The sequence below is a fragment of the Galleria mellonella genome, unplaced genomic scaffold, assembly GCF_026898425.1.
Source record: "Galleria mellonella isolate WM207_F2 unplaced genomic scaffold, CSIRO_AGI_GalMel_v1 utg184, whole genome shotgun sequence".
In the NCBI taxonomy this organism is placed as follows: Eukaryota; Metazoa; Arthropoda; class Insecta; order Lepidoptera; family Pyralidae; genus Galleria; species Galleria mellonella.
Genome location: NW_026442025.1, coordinates 2,555,707 through 2,569,639, shown reverse-complemented (window position 1 = coordinate 2,569,639; position 13,933 = coordinate 2,555,707). Strand labels below are relative to the sequence as shown.

At 39.6% G+C, this 13,933-nt stretch overlaps 2 protein-coding genes across 4 annotated transcripts in view; both read left to right on the top strand.

Annotated features, from left to right (window-relative positions):
- Nucleotides 1-13,933, top strand: part of LOC113512197 (dynein axonemal heavy chain 1-like) — an 86,129-nt gene that overhangs the window by 60,138 nt on the left and 12,058 nt on the right. For 2 of the 3 annotated variants that reach the window (XM_052893869.1, XM_052893870.1), the window contains 15 exons: nucleotides 1,874-2,003; nucleotides 2,944-3,091; nucleotides 3,842-3,945; nucleotides 4,749-4,825; nucleotides 5,629-5,696; nucleotides 6,691-6,820; nucleotides 7,567-7,710; nucleotides 8,443-8,609; nucleotides 9,156-9,381; nucleotides 9,977-10,172; nucleotides 11,280-11,473; nucleotides 12,212-12,369; nucleotides 12,548-12,647; nucleotides 12,834-12,966; nucleotides 13,729-13,862. In XM_052893869.1, the coding sequence (XP_052749829.1) occupies nucleotides 1,874-2,003; nucleotides 2,944-3,091; nucleotides 3,842-3,945; nucleotides 4,749-4,825; nucleotides 5,629-5,696; nucleotides 6,691-6,820; nucleotides 7,567-7,710; nucleotides 8,443-8,609; nucleotides 9,156-9,381; nucleotides 9,977-10,172; nucleotides 11,280-11,473; nucleotides 12,212-12,369; nucleotides 12,548-12,647; nucleotides 12,834-12,966; nucleotides 13,729-13,862 (2,109 nt within the window). The remainder of the gene's footprint in view (nucleotides 1-1,873; nucleotides 2,004-2,943; nucleotides 3,092-3,841; nucleotides 3,946-4,748; nucleotides 4,826-5,628; nucleotides 5,697-6,690; nucleotides 6,821-7,566; nucleotides 7,711-8,442; nucleotides 8,610-9,155; nucleotides 9,382-9,976; nucleotides 10,173-11,279; nucleotides 11,474-12,211; nucleotides 12,370-12,547; nucleotides 12,648-12,833; nucleotides 12,967-13,728; nucleotides 13,863-13,933) is intronic. The other variant, XM_052893868.1, reaches the window with a different exon arrangement.
- LOC128200453 (uncharacterized) lies at nucleotides 203-1,011 on the top strand. The gene is made up of 2 exons (XM_052893884.1): nucleotides 203-323; nucleotides 433-1,011. The coding sequence occupies exons 1-2, from the start codon at nucleotides 263-265 to the stop codon at nucleotides 777-779; spliced, it is 408 nt and encodes a 135-aa protein (XP_052749844.1). The 5' UTR covers nucleotides 203-262; the 3' UTR covers nucleotides 780-1,011.

Here is a 13,933-nt window from a genome sequence, read left to right as displayed (position 1 = left end):
GCACAAAAACATACGACTTTTTGGTTACCTGGCAACATTTTTATTATGAAACGAACATGCTCACATCATCAGTCACATGCAACAATTTATTGGGGATTTCCCCTTCACATCTGGCAGTCCTGCTTGCTAGAATATAGGTAAGTCAGCCACAGTTACTGACGATCGATATTTAAAGGGTATTGTTTTTGTGCTAAATATTTCATAAAAACGTTATTTAATACTTTGTGGATTATTAATTTAGTTGATAATCACTGGAAGTAAAATGGATGCTAATTTGAGAGATCAAGATCTTCGTATAAAACAGTTAATAAAAGAAAATCTACGTAAGTACTCTTTTTATACCTAGGTAGGTAAGGTATAATAAACACAAAAGGTACTTAGATCGCGTGTGTTCGAAGCATTTATTCTAATAAATTTAATTTAAAATTGTAGAAAGAAAAAAATGTCTGCCAAGCCGTAGCCGAAGCCGATCTCCAAATATATTTGGCGATAGTGAGACCCAGTGTCCAGATGATTTACCCAGCGTCGTCGCAACAAAGAAAAAAAACGAGGATAAAGTAAAAGAAAATTTACTGAAAGAAGAAACAAACTGTTCTAAATGCTTAATTTATGGAGAAGAGGATAAAAGAAATGAGTATTTCGGACTGTTAGTGGCTCAAGAATTTAAATATATACGGCCATGTGTGCGAACGAGGTGTTATGAAGAAATTTTAAAGTATCTACGGGAAGCAAAAGGCCAGCATGTTGATCAACTGCAACATGAAAACACTGAAAATTAATTACTTTCATTTTATTATATATAGATTTTTAAAATTTCCTGAAATATTATTAGTTAACGTTTTATTTAATATTGTAGAATTGATCAATACAATTTATAAAAATAATTTATTGGTATTACTTACATATTTTCAAAAAAATACGTAAAAACCTATTTTTTTGGGTGATTATGGGAGTTTATGGGTGTTTATTGGGTTTTTACCAAAGCACCGGGTTTAAACCCGGTGCTTTGCCCATCTGTAAATACAGTTAATTATTTACTATAGTAATATTTTATATATTTATTTATGTATGTATATATTATATGTATTTGTTTTACATATTATGTGTTTATATTAGTTTAATTATATGTTTATGTTATATAAATGTATTAAATATTACTTTTTGTATTTCCTCTATTCAATAATGCACCTTTTGCTTATTTCTCGGTTTGTCCAATGGTTAACTGGTAGAGAACGCCATCCGCTGTTAAGTCCACAAATGTACATAGAATACCGTCGCCTGTAGACATGAACAGCATTACAGGTATCACAGAAGATACTGTGATGTCAATGATACCCCTTATGCGTTGCCATTCGTGAGGACTAAGATGTTATGGCTTAGTACTCTGTAATTTCTTTGTCATATCCCACTCTTCAAAGTTGCTTCACGATAAAAGAACGAGATAGAGGTACAGTATGTGGGTTCTTTTTTTTTATATATACCACTGAGGTGGTAAACAAGCATACGGCCCACCTGATGGTAAGTGGTTACCGTAGCCTATGAACACCTGCAATACCAGAGGTATTACGCACGCGTTGCCGACCCTGAAGAAACCTCTACCCCCCTTTTGAGGAACCCCATGCTGTAGTTTTTTTGGGAAAACCTCGGCAGGGAGCTCATTCCACAACCTGAGTGTTCGTGGGAGGAAACATCTCTGAAACCGCGCAGTACGCGACCATTGAGGCTGTAGGACATAAGGATGAACTCCCTGTCGATGGCGAGCCGTACGATGGTAGGATGGTTTACGAAAAGTATAATTCGTACGTAGCATATTGAACTCTATCTCTTCTGAGTACTGTATAGATTAGTGTGGACAATCGCTTGTGTGGTCTAGGTGTCGAAAGCGTGCATGTCGCTGTGCATGTGGGTGCACGCGATGTACAAGTTCTATCACGTGAATAAGGCTGTCGCGCCCAAGAAGGAAGCGCTCCAGCGGGCCACCAAAGAACTGGCTGCTGTCGAGGGTACGTGTGTAGGATGCTTTTCCTTGAATAGAATTTATTTTTTTATGCAACTTAGAATGGCAAACAAGCTGACGGCCTACCTGATGGAAAGTCGTAACTGTCGCCTATAGACATGAGCAGTACCATGGACATAACAGAGTATACTGTTTCGCTCATGATACCCCCCATGCGTTGCCATTCCTGAGGACTCAGGTGTTATTCCTCTGTACCCAGTAAATTCACGCCATATTCCACCCTTCAAACGGAAACACAGCCATGCAAACACAACTGCTTTACGTCAATTTTAGCCTATCTTGGTATTTTTATCATCTTCATTATCTCAGCCATTATATGCCCTTTGCTGAACATAGGCTTCTCCCACAGGCTGTCATAAGGAATGGTCCTGAGCCACCTGCATCCACTGATTCCGTGCAATGCATTTGAGGGCGTCACTGTATTTTTTGTATCTTCTCTTGCATTGCCATTGTTTTGGTATCTTGATTATGATGAAATATCTGTTCTGGAAGTAATAGGATCTCTGATCATTTTATGTGAATTCTTAAATGATAATTACATACCTAATATCTTCATGAAGTTTCAGCCTATTCAAATAATCGGTTATTTTATAGCATTTAATGCTTGTATGTGATTCTTTAGATTGATATATTTTTTTTATTTATGAACCGATTGAAATAAAACAAACACTAAATATTAAGTGGAGCAAAACGCAACGCATTAGTGAAAACGGTATTAAAATCGGTTAAGCCGTTTCTGAGATTAGCGTGCACAAACGTACAGACAAACAGACAAAAATTTTAAAAATCATTTTTTTGGGTTCTAATATCCATATAATAGTATTTCTTATATATCTTCCATGTACAGACAGCGACCAGTTACTATTTTATTATATGTATTGATATTGATTTATTATTTATAAGATAATTATTCTTTTGGTAAACAGCGATGCTAGCAAACGCGAAAGCCAAGATGCGAGCTCTGTTGGAGGGCATCATGAAGCTGAACGCGTATTTGCAGGAGAAAGAGGATGAGAAACGCAAGATGGAGGAAGACATCAACCAGTGCCTCGCCAGAATGGACCGCGCCAACAGGTATTGTTCGACCAATCGATCGATAAATCAATCACTTACTTTGCAAATATGATATGTTTTGATCTGGAATTTGGAAGCGTCGTTTCTTTTTTTTTTTTTATACAACTAAGAATGGCAAACAAGCTGACGGGCTACCTGATGGAAAGTAGTAACCGTCGCCTATAGACATGAGCAGTACCATGGACACAACAGAGTATACTGTTTCGCACATGCGTTGCCATTCCTGAGGACTCAGGTGTTATTCCTCTGTACCCAGTAAATTCACGCCATATCCCACCCTTCAAACCGAAACACAGCCATGAAACACAACTGCTTCACGGTTGAAACGCAGTTTCAGAGATGTTTTCTTCCATTAACACTCAGGTTATGGAATGAGCTCCCTGCCGAGGTTTTCCCAAGAGACTACTTACTTAGGGTACTTCAAAAGGGGGGGTAAAAAGGTTTTTTCGGGGCCGGCAACGCGCGCGTAATACCCATAGTATTGCAGGCGTTCATAGGCTACGGTAACCGCTTACCATCAGATAGATCGTATGCTTGTATGCCACTTTAGTGGTATAAAAAAAGTGGTATCGGTGGGACTTGCTCGTGTTTTCATAAATACTTTTTCTCTTTGGATGATACAAAAAATCGTATGTTTTGATCCTCCATTGTTATTTTTGGATTTCCGCTAAGGTACTCTTACATGATTTAGTATTAACAGCAAGCACGTTTATAACGGCCTTAAGATATCCTATATATTGTATATTGCAGACTTTTGAACGGTCTGTCCAGCGAACGAGTACGTTGGATCAAGACAATAAAGGATTTGGACGTGGCTATAGTTAACCTGATTGGTGATATACTGCTCAGCGCGTGTAAGTAACCTTTACAAGATAAATGGTAATTATAAGCAAGTATTACAGATACAACATTACCTTTTGGTCCAGGCATAGAATAGGCCACGCCCTCCATTTGCGTGGGTGTCGTAAGTGGCGAGTAAGGGAACTAAATGATCGAGGGATGGGCCCTCTCTCTTAAAATATCACCAAAGCCTAACTATGGTTGCCAAACCGCCTGCCGAGTGTGGCAACTACGGACACAACATTTGGAGAGTTTTGAAAACTCTAAATCTCCCAATAAGGGGAGGTCTGTGTTCCTCAGTGGATAGTTAACATATGATATGAATGCATAAAAGGTACCATACTTATGACAGTGCATTCTGTGATGATATCCACGGTGCTTCAAGTTCGTGTCTGTAACTGTCGGTAAATTTAACTGTATATTTGTATATGTACTCTAAATATTAATAGTTGTAGCACTTCAGCTGCCCGCTAACAACATGTTTTCTAACTGCATTGGGTTGACTGGAAGAGATCTCTGTCAGAGATAAGTCCACCCTTGCTCACAATATTTATAAATGAATTAACAATGTAATTTACAAGTGCAATAAAGAATATAATAAATTCACCACTATTTTTGCTGGGGGGGGGGGGGAGTGTACGTTGTGAACATGGGACTTTATGCAACTTAGAATATCAAACAAGTTTACGACTCACCTGATGGAAAGCGGTAATCGTCATAGACATGGATAACACCATATTGTTAGCAATGGTGCAACTAGTCTCCGTTACTGATACTCCGTCCTTCTTCGCCTCACTTTTGCTAATGTTGTATGTAGGCGCTGTTGGCTACATAACGCCGTTCACTGACGAGTTCCGGAGGGAATTACTCGCTGAATGGATGAAGCATATGAAGGTGAGGCTCCCTTTTTTTTATACAACTTAGAATGGCGAACAAACTGACAGCCCACCTGATGGAAAGTGGTAACCGTCGCCCATAGACATGACCAGTACCATGGATATAACAGAGTATACTGTTTCACCCATGATACCTCCCATGCGTTGCCATTCCTGAGGACTCAGGTGTTGTTCCTCTGTACCCAGTAAATTCACGCCATATCCCACCCTTCAAACCGAAACACAGCCATGCAAACAGAGGTATCGAAGCAAACGACTTTTGTACAAAGTCTCCTTCTGATAGATATAATATGATTAAATGTAATGATGTAAGGTATTATTACTGAATCTATACGAGTGTTGTTTTTATCTGGATAAAATTCTTGTGATAATGTCTAGATCTACTGAATCTTACTAAAATTAATGTACATAGGAACTATATATCCATATACTCAAGTAATCACAGCAGTAGCAAAGCAGTTAACTGAGTTGCTTATGACCGTAGATAAGTGAGTCGCATAATCTGTCCATAATATATCGCTGTACTGAATGTATCATGAAATATCTCTCTCTCTCTCTCTCTCTCTCGCACGTGGTTAGTCTTTTGCGCAGGACTGGGATGGCTATTGTTTTCACTACTACTATGCAATATAGAAGGGTATTTTTTTTTTAATACGTCCGACAGTTAACTGACACAATTGAATTATATAAATCCATTATTTGATTTTTTCATGTCATGCAATAAATATTTAATAATATGATTTTCATATTTTATTAATATTTCTAATACATATATAAACATTATGCCATCCATTTTTTTAGACAGTTGCCGTGCCTCACACTGAGGGTGCTACTCCTCTGTCGACACTTGGTGATGCTGTGCAGATTAGGTTAGAGATTGGATGAGTTTTTAAAAATATCAAATCCTATTATTTGGTAAATCTATTACTGATTTTCTCGTTTTTTTTTTTATATTTGATAATTTTTGAATATTTTTATATATTTTTTTTGCCCAAACACGTGTCGAAATTTAATCAGCTTATTTGGAGTTTGGCTATTTTATTTTTAAATCAAAAGTAAACTTGTTTCGTTTAATGCTGCCAGTAATTGAATTGAAAACTTCCAGGTCGATGTTTTAAATTTGAATTGGGAATATTAATTAAAATGGCAGCCATTTTTAATGATTTAGAAACGAAAACGTATTTTATGTCTATACCTATATATAAATAAAAGTATTCAGTCAAGATAAGCATCATTACGTTTATACTGTCATATCAGCCTATTTACCCACTGCTGAGTATAGGCTTCCCCTGTAGACTGCCATAAGGAACGGTCATAAGCCACCTGCATTCACTGACTTCCTACAATGCATTTGAGGTAGTCACTCTATCTAGTAGAGGGTCGTCTTACATTGTATTTGCCCGTATGGGGTTGCCACATATATTATAAAAAATTGTATCGTTAAAATTTTTCAATTTAATCAAACAACGGAGTTAAAAATATATATTATGGTAATCCTATTCACGCGGGGGGAAGGGATTGCTAATAATGGGAAGATTAGTCCCTATTGCTATCAATATACCCTATCAGGTTGACCTCCACGTGGTTCCCCCTTGAAACTATCGTGATTAATTTATCGTTGGGTGGGTGTGGGCTGGGCTTCACGATGGGTTAACTGACCTGACTTCATCCTCACCTATCAACCCTCACTGGTGCCCCTCCAGTGTATACCGATAGCGCAGACGGGGTTACCATGCCATTTTCACCCATTCAAAAAAAAACCCTATTCACGCACATATGCAAAAAAAGGTGACCTGTATTTAGCAAAATATTTTATGGAGACTCTCTGTTTATATAATCTAAGATTGTAACATGTTGTGACAGGACGTGGCAGATGTACGGGCTGCCGCGCGACCCGCTGTCGGTGGAGTCCGCGGTGCTGATGTGGAACTCGCGCCGCTGGCCTCTCATCATCGACCCGCAGACGCAGGCCAACAAGTGGATACGCGCCATGGTTACCATCACTACCACTATATTTTAAGTACCACACAATTACACCAATCGCCTGGTCTTCAAGCTAGTCCTCAAAATAGTCCCTGCATTATGAGGAATCAGGTAATAACATCTGGGGACTCAATTTAGTACATCCAGACCAGACCCGGGTGTCGTAAGAGGCGACTAAGGGAGGGCGAGGGATAAGCAGCAGCGTCCCTCTTAAAACATTTCTAAAAACCTAACTACGGTTGCCAATCCGCTTGCCAAGCGTGGCAACTATTGGCAAAACTTCCCATATGGGGAAGGTTTACGTTTAGCAGTGGACAGCTTTTTTTTTTTTTACAACACGGGGCAAACGAGCATGCGGCTCACCTGATGGTAAGTGACTACCGCCGCCCATGATCACCCACAACACCAGCGGCATTGCAGGTGTGCTGCCGGCCTTTTAAAAAGGAATATACTCTTTTCTTGAAGGTTATGTTGTCGTATCGGTTCGGAAATACTGCTGCTGGAAGTTGATTCCAAAGAATGGTTGTGCGTGGAAGAAAGTGCCTTGAAAAACGCACGGTGGAAGACCGCCACTCGTCCAGATGATTGGGATGAAACTTTAGTTTGTGGCGGGTTGTACGGTGGTGACAGCTAACAGCTGAAATGATGCTTGCTCGCAAGTGTTTATCAAGTAGGCCGTATTTTTGGCGTATAATATAGTCTTTCACTATTAAAACAATTGTTATCTATGAAATAAATTGGATATTGTACTTACAGGGTAAAATAGAGGGGTTGGTAGTGTGCAAACCAAATGATAGGGATCTATTGAGAAACTTCGAGTCAGCGCTGCGATTTGGAAAACCCATCCTACTGGAGAATGTTGGCCAGGAACTGGATCCTGCGCTCGACCCTGTTTTAAAGGTAAAATAATGCTTGATATCTGTTAAAGGGAGATTTTTTCCTTTATGGGGGAGACCTATGTTCAACAGTGGGCAGTTAACGGCTGATATGGTGATAAGGATCTGATAAAGGTACACGTGGTACTTCAAGTGAGGATACTGCCTCATATAAAGGCATGTAAATTACCTACTTCGGAAGTTCGTATTAGGACCTCGTATATTTTGCTGCGTTCAAAGAGGCTTTAATCGGAGATGTATTCGAGACTATGTTAGTACGGGGATCGAACATTACAATCATTGTCAGGTCTTCAGTAGCGTTAGTTTGTCTTAAACTTAGGCTGTGCTGCCCTAGGTGATTCAAATGATCTGAAAAAAAAATTAACAAAGTACAAATTGGGATAGTGAAGTTCGAACTAGAAGATGCAATATTTCTTAAAAATGTAATACGTATGCTATTAAAATAATAGGCCATTTTTATTTAGAAAACAAGCTTTTGGTCAATTTATAGTCTGGCGGTTTGTAAATCGACCAGAATCAGTCGAGTATGTAACAAGAACGTAATACGTCACTGTAATTTATATTTTTTACTTGTACGTGTTGTAGATTACAAGGATAAACCCAATACAGAGACAGATGATGTAGTTAGCTGGCAGCTAAAGTGCACTAGTGCTGTGAGAATGACAGTATCTATGTCGTTCTTCGTGTATCCCATAAACTATGGAATAATTAACATTATATATTTTTAAACAAACAGAGACAGTACTTTCGTCAAGCGGGCCAACTGGTGCTCAAACTGGGTGACTCGCTGATTCCATTCATGCCAGGCTTTCGGTTGTATATCACTACGAAACTACCCAACCCTCGTTACACGCCAGAGACTTCTGTTAAAGTTCAAATCGTCAACTTTGCTCTAGTACCCAGGTATGATATTGTTATATGCATAAAGAACATTTTATACAACGCTTGCAATACCAAAGGCATCACCTTGCACATTGTTAATCCTTGTGACTGAGGGAAAAGGGATTGTTAGTAAGAGAAAAGTAAGTTAGTAAGAGAACTAAGAAATTAATTTTCATTGCTAATAAGATATCGTGTCAGATTACGTGTCAGATTACGTGTCAGATTGTGCAGTGCCATTTTTTCTGGAAACGTGGTTAATTTCCAGCGAATTGGCCTCGAATATGATTTCATTCTTATCGTTTTATTCTCCACTGACATCCCGCTATTGTATATTATGAGTACTGGTGGGTCCACCTTTTCATCTTCATCCATGAAGAAGATCATTGTTACTTGAGGATCAACGTTCATATACTTAGTAATTTCATTTATCATACCTCATCTTTCAATCTGGAGCACGGCGTGCAATCGAGCTGCTTGGCAAGTGGCAGTTAATGCATAGGCGTTCTCAATCAGTCAACGTTTGGGACGTGCAAAGTCAACTGGTTATGGTATAAATGTTTGCTGCAGTGGCCTCGCGGAACAGTTGCTATCGATCGTAGTAGCCCAGGAGCGGCCAGACCTCGAGGAGTTGCGCGGACAACTAATCGTGTCGCGTGCGCAACTCGCCTCGCAACTGGCCGACATGCAGGCGGACATCTTGTACGGCCTGTCCAACAGCGAAGGCTCCCCCGTGGACGATCTACCGCTCATACTGACGTTGGAAGCGATCAAGATAAAAAGTGCCGAGATCATTGTAAGTCACGTCGTGTGATATGTTAGTATTAACCACAGCGAATCTATATTTGTTGGGTTATCCTATTTTTTTATGGAACTTAGAATGGCAATTAAACTTAGTTTTATTATTTTACCTGTATAGGTGCCTTTATATGTATGTATAAAACAAAGTTTCTTTCTCTCACCCTCTATCTCTCTCTCTCCCTCTATCTCTCTCCCTCTCTCTGTCCCTCCCTCTCTCTCCCTCTCTCTGTCCCTCCCTCTCTCTCTTTCTCTTTATCTCTCTTTCTCTGTCTATCTCTCTTTCTTTCCTCATCTTTTTCTTTCTCTCAGGCAATCCGATAGAAAGTACTACTTTCTATTAGATAGCTTGAGATTACCATCTTCTGTATGGTATGTGAAATACCAGCACGTATGGTACTTCACACGCTTTGCCGTTTCCAAGGATTAGGGTGTTATGCGTCCGTACTCTGTAATTTGTTTTATTGCTAAAAATACAGCCACGCAAGTACAGCTGCCCATGTAGATGACTTTTGAACGTAGTCTCCTTCAGGTAATTAATTTTAGATGCAACAAATCATTTTGATGAAATGTATTATTCACTTTATTATTAGATCAAAGTAGAAGACATAGAGAAAACAACCATAGAGATCGACGTTGCTCGCGCCGACTACGTGCCAGTAGCCAACCGTGGCCAGATCCTGTTCTTCTGCTTGTCGGGTATGGCGAACGTTGACCCCATGTACCAGTACTCGCTCGAGTGGTTCGTCAAGCTGTTCATACGGAGTATGGCGGAGACTGAGCCCAACGGTAACTGTTTGTTTTACCATAATCTTTCCATTGTTTGGAGCGGGCCCCTGTTCGTAAAAGCTGTATCGTAGTCGACTATTAAACCAAACGAAGGGTAGTGGTATTGTAAGTAATGGTGATTCATGACTCCATTTATTACTATTACTATTGAAAGATGGGCGTTTTCAGGCTGAAAAACCTGTGACACTGCCACCTTTCCATGATCTTTTGTGCTCGCCCGTACCATCGTACGGCTCGCCATCGACAGGGAGTAGGACATGACGATGAACCTCATGTCCTACAGCCTCAATGGTCGCGTACTGCGCGGTTTCAGAGATGTTTCCTCCACGAACACTCAGGTTGTGCAATGAGCTCCCTGCCGAGGTTTTCCCAAGAGACTACAGCATGGGGTTCTTCAAAAGGGGGGTAAAGAGGTTTCTTCAGGGTCGGCAACACACGCGTAATACCTCTGGTATTGCAGGTGTTCATAGGCTACGGTAACCACTTACCATCAGGTGGGCCGTATGCTTGTTTGCCACCTCAGTGGTATAAAAAAAATATAGAGTGTGTTTTCCAAAGGTGTGTGTTTTCTAAAGGGTATCGTTTATGTATGAGTGGGCTACAGCCACTCATTGATGGATCCTATACTAGTAATATATTCTATCAGATTGATCACCACGTGGCCCTTCTTTTCCCATGTGTGTCGTAAGAAGCGACTAAAGGAACTTAAGGGTAGAGGTATAGGCAGTGGCGTCTCTCTCAAAATATAACCAGAGGCTATCTGCGGTTGCCAACCCGCCTGCCAAGCGAGGCAACTATTAGCAAAACCCCCCTAATTTATGAAGGAGGCAACAGTGGACAGACAATGACTGATATATTGATGATGTGTGCAGGTTTCTGTTTGAATAGGCTCTGTCAGTGGCTTTGTCCCTTTCACATCTCTTGCTTCATCCTCTTTCGTAACTAGTCTTATGCATACACGTCAATTTCAGACTCTCTTGATATCTCCTTCAAATAGTACATTTTCTAACCAATCATAATAGTTCAATCTAGGCTTCCTTCTCCTTCTTCCTCCTTTTTTTGCATACTTTTAAATACCACAAAGGTGTTATTCTGTTTGTTATATAGAGGACATAGTGGAACGAGTAGAAACTATCATCGAGCACTTCACGTTCCTGCTGTACCAGAATGTGTGCCGGAGCCTGTTCGAACGACACAAGCTGCTGTTTGCATTCCTGCTGTGCGCGCGCATACTTCTCGACCGCGGCACCATACGTGTGCAAGAGTTCAACTTTTTGCTCAACGGCGCCAAGATTGAACAGGTAGTCACCAGAGGGAGACTTTGTTCACAAGTCGATTGCTTGGGTACCTCTGGACCATTCGTGTTTCAACCGTAAAGCAGTTGTGTTTGCATGGCTGTGTTTCGGTTTGAAGGGTGGGATATGGCGTGAATTTACTGGGTACGAAGAAATAACACTTGAGTCCTCAGAAATGGCAACGCATGGGGGGTATCATGGGCGAAACAGTATACTCTGTTATGTCCATGGTACTGCTCATGTCTATAGGCGACGGTTACCAATTTTCATCAGGTGGGCCGTCAGCTTGTTTGCCATTCTAAGTTCTATAAAAAAAATATCAATCCAGTGTTTTGAAGTCGGCTAAAGATTTGTCAGCTTGAATTTTTTAATTTTATGGGGACAAAAAGGAGTTTTTTATTGGATAAAGTTGGAATAGTGCACTGCTGTATGTTACAGATATATACAATGCTGACACAACTATGGACAATGAAATGTTGAAAATGCGACCAGATAATTTGAAATTTATTAGGGATTAACCAAGATAGTTTCTGAAGGGGTCGTGCAGAGATCAATTTGTCGGGGTATATTGCTAGCAACGGGAGCTAACATATTTGTCACTTAATACTCGAGGAGTGTTACCGTTCCTCGTAAAAACATAAAATTGTGCATTTAAGCAATTTTTTGGCTTCATCTATAGATGCAGATCACCACTTTCTCTGGTCAAATCTCGTGTAATATTTTATTTTTTCTATTTCTAATCAGGAGTTGGATAACCCCGAACCCAAGTGGATATCAGCCCGCATGTGGTTAGATATGCAACAGTTGGCATCGCTGCCTACCATGAAGCAATTCGTACTGGACAACTTCCTGCAGCAGATCAAGTTCTTCAAGACTTACTACGATGCCTGGAACCCGCACAAGTAAGTAGAAGGAAACAATATATGTCTGAAATGATGGTGATATATATATATATATATATATATATATATATATATATATATATATATATATATATATATATATATGTACACACACACATACATAGTATAGCCCATTCAATATATGTATTTATTTTAAATTATCCTTTCTTTTTTCCAGGCTTCCATATCCGAAGCCTTTAGATTCTCAACTGGATTCATTCCAGAAGTTGCTCGTATTGAAATGTCTACGACCCGACAAGCTTGTACCCGGTCTACAGGTTAGTTATATGAGTAATATCGGTATCGATCCGATATCTATATATTTGATTTCGATATCCCACATATCAGCCAGATATTTATATTCGTTTTATTTTTATATAAAGTTTGCTTTATTTGTCACGTCCATTTGTTTATAATAAATTGTCCGGTGACCGGTGACCTCCACTGATGCCTGGTGTCTTCAGGACTACGTGGTGATGGGTCTGGGTGCACGATTCGTGGAGCCGCAGCCGGCTGACCTGGCGGCGTTGTATGCTGAATCAGATCCTATGGCGCCCATCATCTTCGTGCTGTCTACCGGAACTGACCCGGCTGCAGGTCGCTAATGTTTTATTTACGGTGTGTGAAAATAACGAGGCTAGCAACAGCTTGACCCTAACATGACTCCTGCTGAACGAGTCACGTTGACTTAGCTACCTGGCGACCAGGCTGAATTTCGCCCATCATACTCACTAGTATCACGTCAGAGAATCCTAATAGCGCCGGTGGGGTTACTATTTTATTTTATTTCTGCTCGTCAATATCATCGTCATCAATAATTTGCTTCAGTCATTGTTTATTTATTTATTTATTTCAAGTAAACAGTTGCATAGACAGTATATATACTTAGTGCTGCGAAACTGCATTGCAGTTTGTCTGCAGCTTTGCCCTCATTGTACATACAGCTTTTTTAAACAATTATAAACTTATATTCTAATCCTATATACTATACTTATATCTTTATACATACATATAAACAGATATGCATATATACACATACATATACATACAGACACACATGCATATACTAAATTGTCAATAATTTTTTTCTGCTGATCCTCCTATATAAACTGATATAAGGCTCAGTATTGAATACCTCTGTCATCCTTCAAATTCATACAATAAAATAGACTTGAAAATCGTTGCTTTATCGAATTATTATCGATTGTAATTTTTTTGCCAATTACTTAGTTCTTTTTATTAGGTTGACAAGGTGAGTGAATAAGTTAATTTGGGAAATTATTCCAATATATGTATAATAGGACTGGTATTCACTAAAAATCCGAATCAATTTTCAAATCCATCATACAAAATGTTCAGATCTGATGAAGTTTGCGGACAAGATGAAGATGGGCAAGCGTTTCGAGAGCATATCGCTAGGACAGGGCCAGGGGCCCCTCGCTGAGGCCATGATGAAAATCGGCTGCGATTTCGGCAATTGGGTTTTCTTTCAGGTAAACTTAATGTTCTGAGAAATTGATCAAATTATGTTAAGGGTTGTCTTTTACCATGTTCAGTTTTAAAC

Excerpts from the sequence above, each read along its gene's own strand:
- LOC128200453 (XM_052893884.1), top strand. The coding sequence starts at position 263 with ATGGATGCTAATTTGAGAGATCAAGATCTTCGTATAAAACAGTTAATA. Across the intron at positions 324-432 it reads GTTAATAAAAGAAAATCTAC|AAAGAAAAAAATGTCTGCCA; the intron begins GTAAGTACTCTT and ends TTAAAATTGTAG.